The sequence below is a fragment of the Cariama cristata genome, unplaced genomic scaffold (genome assembly GCF_000690535.1).
Source record: "Cariama cristata isolate BGI_N322 unplaced genomic scaffold, ASM69053v1 scaffold5308, whole genome shotgun sequence".
NCBI lineage: Eukaryota > Metazoa > Chordata > Aves > Cariamiformes > Cariamidae > Cariama > Cariama cristata.
The window spans coordinates 1,056-8,269 of NW_009629332.1; the positions used below are offsets into that span (position 1 = coordinate 1,056).

Sequence of the window (7,214 nt, forward strand, 5' to 3'; positions counted from 1 at the left end):
CAATTAAATAGAAAACTGATAGATACAAGCTCGGGTAGGTTATAGATGTGAGATATGAGTATGAAATAGTTTGGATAATTTTTACCAGTAGGTTCCTTTAAAAACTTCTGTTGTAGGTAGAATAATTTCTGTGCACAGCCTCCACCTATACATAGGATTAGGTTAAAAATTACTGGTTTATAAATGTTTTTATTCAATGTTCAGTATAAGGTTCTCTACTATGTGCACATTCTTCAGTAATTTCACTTCTTTTTTTCCCAGCACATTTGCCTTTTCAGATATTAAAATAGCTGCACGATTGATTGTAACCTTACCTGTTTGTTGTGATTGATGTAGGTTTTTAACAAAGATCCTGGATTCTTAAGGGTTTTCTCCCTTCCTTTGGGGGGAATATAAAGGGAAAAATGAAATGGTTCTTTTATATTCAACAGAAAGGATGGATCAACAGGTTTGTATGAAATGATGTTGCCTAAATCAAGAGTTAACTCTTCCGAAACCATTCCTGATACAGCTGTGCATGTTCACTTTTGCTCACCTGTAACCCTGGAATTAGGAAATCCTCAAGTGGTTATTTTTTACTACTAAGATAACAAGTCAGTTTGGCAATGGAGTTGACATTATAGACTTCTGCAAAAGTAATTTTTTTAATTTATGGTGTGTTTTTTTTTTTCTTATAGTCCTTTAAACTCCTAGGATTTCTTGACGTTAAAAGTGTCCCATGCGCACGAGAATCAGTGCTCTATGGCTCCCTGGGATCTTTAGTTGTGGGTCTTGGACACTTTTTAGCAACTAGTAAGTACTTATTCCTTCTGGGTTTCATATATTTATTTGCAAGGAAAAGTTAGTTCCTATTTGCTGTTAGGTTTTATTAATAACAGGAAGTCATCCAAGTTTTCTCTCTAATTTTTTGGAGGATTTTTGTTTTTCTTTCAGGTCGAGTTAGAAGATCTTGCGACTTTGCAGTTGGGGGCTTTATTTGCACAATGTTAGGATACTGGTATGTAAAACGCTTCTTGAATTTTGACAGACCTGTGTTGGCTGCTTTGTACAACATGATCCCTGTGTGACCTTTCACGCTGTTCTTGAAACTCCATAAAAAAACTTGCCGAGCAAAGCGTCCTGTTCCTTCTCCCCACGATATTTCTTTTTTTAAAGGAAAAGAGTTCAATGCCTTAATATTTTTTTGTAAAACTTGCTGTTGTTTCTTGAATCCTAAGAGATCAAACCACCCAGTTATTTCAGTCTTTCTTGATTCTTTCCTTTTTCTTTCGTGTATGCCATCCTTCTGTCCCATTATAAAGGTAGCATACTAAATGGTCATGAAATTAAGATCCAAATTATAGAAATTAGCATGGTCTGTTGGACTTGTGTATCCTGCTTCTCGGTGGCTGCATAATGTTTGCCTTAAAGAAATAGCAGTTCCTTTAGTATATTTTCATTATGCATCATTTCATAATGAATTTTATTAGCATTATTATACGTGGTTTCAACTTTTCAACGGGCAGAACAACTCTGATTTGATACTGTCACTCATATAAAGCAGGGAATCATGTTTTCTTCTTTTCATCCCCTCCTCTAGGTTTTACTGCAGGTACAATTTGGCCCAACACAGGATCCGGCAAAGAATGCTTAAAGAAGGAATGAGAAACAAAATTTTATTTGAAGGCAGTTCTCTTGATCCTGAAAGAAAACAAACTGGCAATGAAAGAAGCGATTCATAGTCTGCTGTACAGGAATTGTGGGCTAATACACAGCTTTGGGAGAAAGTGGTCCAAAAATGGCAGTCTTCCCTGCAAATGTGTGAGGTGCCTAAAACTGACAAATCACGCTGGCTTTCCTAGCAAATCCAAGCAAGAAATTCATAGCGAACCTGTGAAGTCAGTATACAAGCCTTTCTTTGTTTCATGTATGTATGTATGTATATGACTATGTACACAGTCAGGAATGACCTCCTATTAAGCATCTGGGAACTGATGTGTTCTCTTACAGGGTCTCAGAGGATTAATGAGTGTTTTGGGACTGCCTTAACTTCCATTATAAACAGGGTGGTTCGTTTTAGCAAAGTTGTAATTACATCTCCTTTAAATACAGGAAAATATTTTCATCAGCTGTTCTCTTGAGTAAATGTATCCTTCAGTGCTACTGTTAATTGTGCTGCTTGTAAAACAGGAATATTTAAACAGTAGGTGAACACTTTGCTTGGGCAGGATGGGTGATATCAGTAGCCTCTGTAAGATTTCAGCTGCAGAATAACTTTAGATAATTTATATACACTGTGAAGTTGAAGGATTTCCATCTTTGTTCTGTCTGTGTGAAACTAAGAGTAAAATCCCACCTCAGAAGCCATCTAAGCTGTGTAAGTAACTAATCTTTTTACTTGATGAAAAATCTCGCTCTTCTATTTAAGACATTTCCTTACAATTGGTGGAATAATAATTTACATTATTTGTAAGTAGCAATGGTCAGTAGTTGTTTTTTTTTTTAAAGGCGTTTTCTGCTTCTATATTTCACTGTACATTTTCAGTTAAAAGAAATATCACTATATAATTTCAAGGAAACCATCATGTGTTAAGTCTAATTGCGTATTGGTGAAAAGATGAGTGATGGCATAATATTCCTTGCTTGCTTCTGTCTACAACCAGCGACACAATGTATTTGGTTTTTCGCAAAATGATTTCTAGTGTATTATGCTGTAAGCACTGTTTGGTCTAAAGGCATTCACTGAGCAAAAATAGTCCTTTCCCTGCACCCGATACTTGGTCTGAGAGAGTTTGTGATCTGTTGTTAGGTTGGTGTGGGGAGGTTTGGGTATCCAGATGTAAACGGCAGCGTTGGTCTACTTACTTAGTTTGGAAATGTAATTGAGAGCACTAAACAAACATGCTGTGTACAGTAAGATAATTAAACTTTCACCTGCTGTGGATTAGCCTCTTACAAGAAGAAAACAAACCTCAATGCTCTGTTTCTTTTTTTTTTTTTTCCCTCCATTCCTCTTGTTTCTTCTGGTGGAAACTAAAGGTAAATTTTACGCAGGGCATTAATTTCAATGGTTTTATATAAAAAGTCTCCAGGAGACTTGAGTTAGCGCGATGCAATGCTTCCTGTCCTCACTGCAAAGTCTAAACTCAGAAGTTAACTGGTAGCTAGCTCTAATTCAGAAGAGGAAAACATTTCCCACGGTTCTGTGCCTCGTAAAGCCCGTGGAGCGGCAGTGGAAAACCGAGCGAGCCATGAACCAGGACTTAGCTAGCTCCTATTTTAATACACGGTTGAGTTCTTTCCTATCTGACCTAAGAAAAGGAATTGCAACCTAAGCAGGGGGTCTTTTGGCTGCGAGGTCATAGTTCAGCTGGGGAGCTTAGGAAACAAAAGCATGCAGATGAAAATTTACTCTTTGGCAAAGAGCAGTTGCAGAGAAAGAAGAGATGTGATTTGCTACTGATAGGAAAGAAGTTGGTGTGCGCATGATGGCACCCGTCAAAATGCACTAGTATTGTGACTGATGAGGAAAAAGGAGAAACATCGTGATACTGTGTAAATTAAAACATCTGGGGAAAACTGCAGCAGTAGATCCTCTCCGGTGTTAACTGACGTTGGTTAAAGCTACTGCATTTAAGGACATTAGCTCAATAGCAGCAGAACGACAGCATTAGCAATTCTGGCCAATAATGGTGAAAGTCGAGATGTATCTGCATTGCATTGATAACTGATCTGATGCTTCTGCTTCACTGTGCAAGATGTAAAATGAGCATGCCAGATGTTAACAGAAAAATGGGGAAAGGGGCAATAGGCAGGCAGGCGGGGCGACACGTTTGAGCTTCGTTATCTGGTAAAACTCGAGGTGGAATTGAGGTAACCAAAAGTCAGAGCCTTTGCTGATGGGGGGATAAGGCAAGGAAGCTGTGAGCAGGACTGGGTTGGCGTGGAAGGGGAGGGCCCGCGACAGCTGAGGGAAGAACGCTCGTGGTTAAACACGCAGGGAAAAAAAGTCTGGCGAAATTCCTCGAAGCGCCGGCAGTGGAAAGGGGACTGGAAGTGGCTGAGCGGTTACGGACCCCTGTCGAAAGGGTGAGGGACAGGACAAAACCCAAAAATGGCAAAGGTATTACTTCTCAAAAACTAGGGTACATTCACAAGAAAATAAAAATTGTAGTAACTTGATAGAAGTAACTTTAACATTTGAAAACAATTTCCTAACTTTTTAAAATTACTGATCCATATCACTATTAATGCTCATTTTTTAAATCTAAGTCATTGGAGGAAACACCTGGTATGGATTGGTGTTTTATTATCAGACTTGATATCATTATTTTAGGTATTGCTGCTGATGGTAGATGTGATAGTTTTTGTTTTATCGAGGTTCAAAATATTCCTCAAAACTTACTGGGTAGTTACTAGAAAGGAAGAGAAATAGTAATTTTGAAGATTGGTTTTTCAGCCCTCTGAACGAAAGGAGAGAGTGAAGTATAGCAGCTTTAAGCTATAAAGTTGCTGAGATCCTGTTTATTTTACTGACAGGTTACTTGGTCGCTGAGCGGTGACCGACCGGGACCCTTCGTTTTTATCCCTGAAGTTGGCAGAATCCTCCCTTAGAGCCACCCAAAGCACCGCCAAAACAAGCGGGTGGTCGATGGCCCCGTTGGCTCCTCCGCACCTTCCCTGCTCCCCACGCTCCCTGTGGTCGCGATGCCCCTGGGGAAGGGGTTTGCCAGCCCCCGGGGCAGGAGCGGGAGGGAAAGGCCCAGCCTGGGCAACCGGCTGGAAGGCGGCAAGCGAAGGTTAATTACCAGCCCCCTTAATTGAAGAGCGTGCTATCAGCTCTGCGGTGCCTTGCGCTAAGGCAAACGTAACGTGTCAGCCGTCGACGGTTGCGACAGGCAAAAAAACCCCAAGCCCTTTGTTGAAGCTGGCAGCAGAGGCGATTACAACCGTCATCCCGAACTCGTCCTTTACGTCCTCACCCAAGCAGGGATTTTTGGGAGATGTTGGCTGTCGCGGCGTTTTGCAGGCTCCCGGGCGGTTCGGTTTGTTCCACCGCCCGCCCCGAGCCCTCCAGTGCCACGAAGGGAAGGGAAGGGAAGGTCTCCTCCTCGCACTGAGCTGTTGGTAGGGTGACTTTTTAGGGGGGGACCCGTACGTTTGTTATTTCTGGTGTAAGGAACCGCGGTAACAACGAAGTACTGTGTGAGCTCAGCAGTACGGAGCTCCCGAGTGGAAGATTTTCTCCAGCTTAGTAGCCTAATTCCCGTACGTCTCTCGTTCCTGTCCAGGGGTTTTGCTCAAGAGCTCCGTGGTTACCAGTGAAAGTCGTTTGGTTTGCTCCGTTTGAAGTTTGAAACAAATACGTTGTTATTGCCTTGGAAAACCGATCAAAACAAAGGTTTTGCAGTACGTTCAGCTGATCAAGAAGATGATCCTTTGATGATTTTTTTTTTTTTTTAAGAAAATTCTTAAAATTCTTGAAGAACCAAGAACCAAGAATTAATTAACTGTCCGAAGTGGAGCTGAGTTTTGGTTCATGTGACTCAAGGCCTTGGAACATACATCCTTCTTACGCTTAAAATGCAAACACGGCCCCAAGCAGCTGTGGCTGCTAAACCTTCAAATGGAGGCGGGGGAGCGGGCTGACGAAGAGCAGGTAGGGCCTTGGGGGAGAGGATTTGAGGAAAATGCAGACTTTTATTCACGGCTAGCAGCACCCTGACTGAGCCTGTTCGTAGCCCCCCATGTTTCCACGTGCTCTCCGTTTTTTTTCTGCGTGGGCTCACCGTTTGCCTGGGAGCCGTCCAGCAGCGGGTCTGCCTCTTCCTGCGGGAACAGGGCACAGCATCCCTGTATCTGCTCGTTTTAAAGATGAAGAGAGGTGTGTTCTCAGGGGGAGATTTTAACCCTTCCAGCTTCTGTCATGAGCAAAACTGCGTCAGAGTCCTCGGTGTTCCTGTCGGTGCCAGGAGCCCACCGGCAGCACCGACGATGTGCCGTGGGCGCAGGCAACGGCCCCTGCAGGGCTCCTTCTCCTTAGGTGGGCCACAGCTCCAAAATACCCAGCCTGCGTAGTGTGGGGATCTGTTTAACAGAACCAAAGGTTCCCCCTCCCTGTCTGCATGCTCTGGGGAGAAGGAAGCACATGCTTTGCTTGTTTCTTTTGCCCAAGGCTGTTACGAAGCGCCGCAGGTGTGCCCTTGGCCAGAGCGGCTTCTCTCCTCGGACAGCAGATCCTCATCGCTCCTGTTGATGGCAAATTCCTCATGAGCAGCGCTGGTGATCCTGGTGTGCGTTTATCCGTCAGCTGTCTTGGCCTTCGAGCCTGCACATACGTGTGTGATGGGTTTTTGGATTTCCCTTACAAGCTTTACAACCCTGGCTGATATTCATTCAAGAGTTCTTACCACCTTTACCTTTGCCAGGTGGCCAAACCCGGTGAGAAAGATCTTTCTCCACCGCCTCCTCACTGTGACTGCACAGATGCTGCAGAAACGGGCTGAGATCCACCCAGCCCGTGTGGCTCCTTCTGGGGAGATTTGCGGTCAGGGTGCCCACCGTCCCCGCCAGCAGAACACCTGGGGTATGCTACTTAGGCGACCAAAGGGAAGCTAACATCCCTTCCCTGTCAGGAAACATTCAGGCTCTGGCTGAGATAGAGTAGCGACATCGCTGAAGAGGAAAAGCCTGTAATTAAAACTGATTTATTATTGGGCAGATACATTGCAGGAGTCCTTCATAGAGCAAATACAGAGCAAAAAAAATTTCCAACAGCCTGTTCCTCAAAATAGAATCATTATGGTTGGAAGAGACCTCAAAGATCATCAAGTCCAACCGTATACCCGATGCCACCGTGCCCGCTAAACCCACTAAACCGTGTCTGGAAGGGCTGATACTCAGTTCAGGCCTCCCGAAGACATCTGGAACTCCCAGTGATTATCAGCTGCTGTGCTTATAACGCTTTCATCCAACATTTAAAGCCCTCGAGGGTCACCCCGAGGCGGCACTGGGAGGCCCCGACAGAACTTGTTCGACTCAGTTTCTTACCTCTGATAGTAACCGCCGCCTTAGACTCCCAGGTGGATAAAAAGAGCTCAGCCCTTTCTTCCTAAACCTCACAAAGTCCCCTTGAGCCCCTGCTGCAGAGGGCTTCTTACCTCTGCTATCAAGCACGATGGTCCCCTCCAGCCCGAAAGCCAGTCACCAGTCTTTTCTGCTCACCCTTTCCTGCC

General features: G+C 43.9%; 1 protein-coding gene across 1 annotated transcript; it reads left to right on the forward strand.

Annotated features, from left to right (window-relative positions):
• Positions 1–677: 677 nt before the first annotated feature.
• LOC104154596 (cytochrome c oxidase protein 20 homolog) lies at positions 678–1,721 on the forward strand (the record flags this gene model as incomplete). Its single annotated transcript, XM_009705109.1, has 3 exons — positions 678–792; positions 934–997; positions 1,580–1,721. Coding segments are annotated over 3 exons (321 nt in total), but the record flags the coding sequence as incomplete, so codon positions are not given.
• Positions 1,722–7,214: the final 5,493 nt, after the last annotated feature.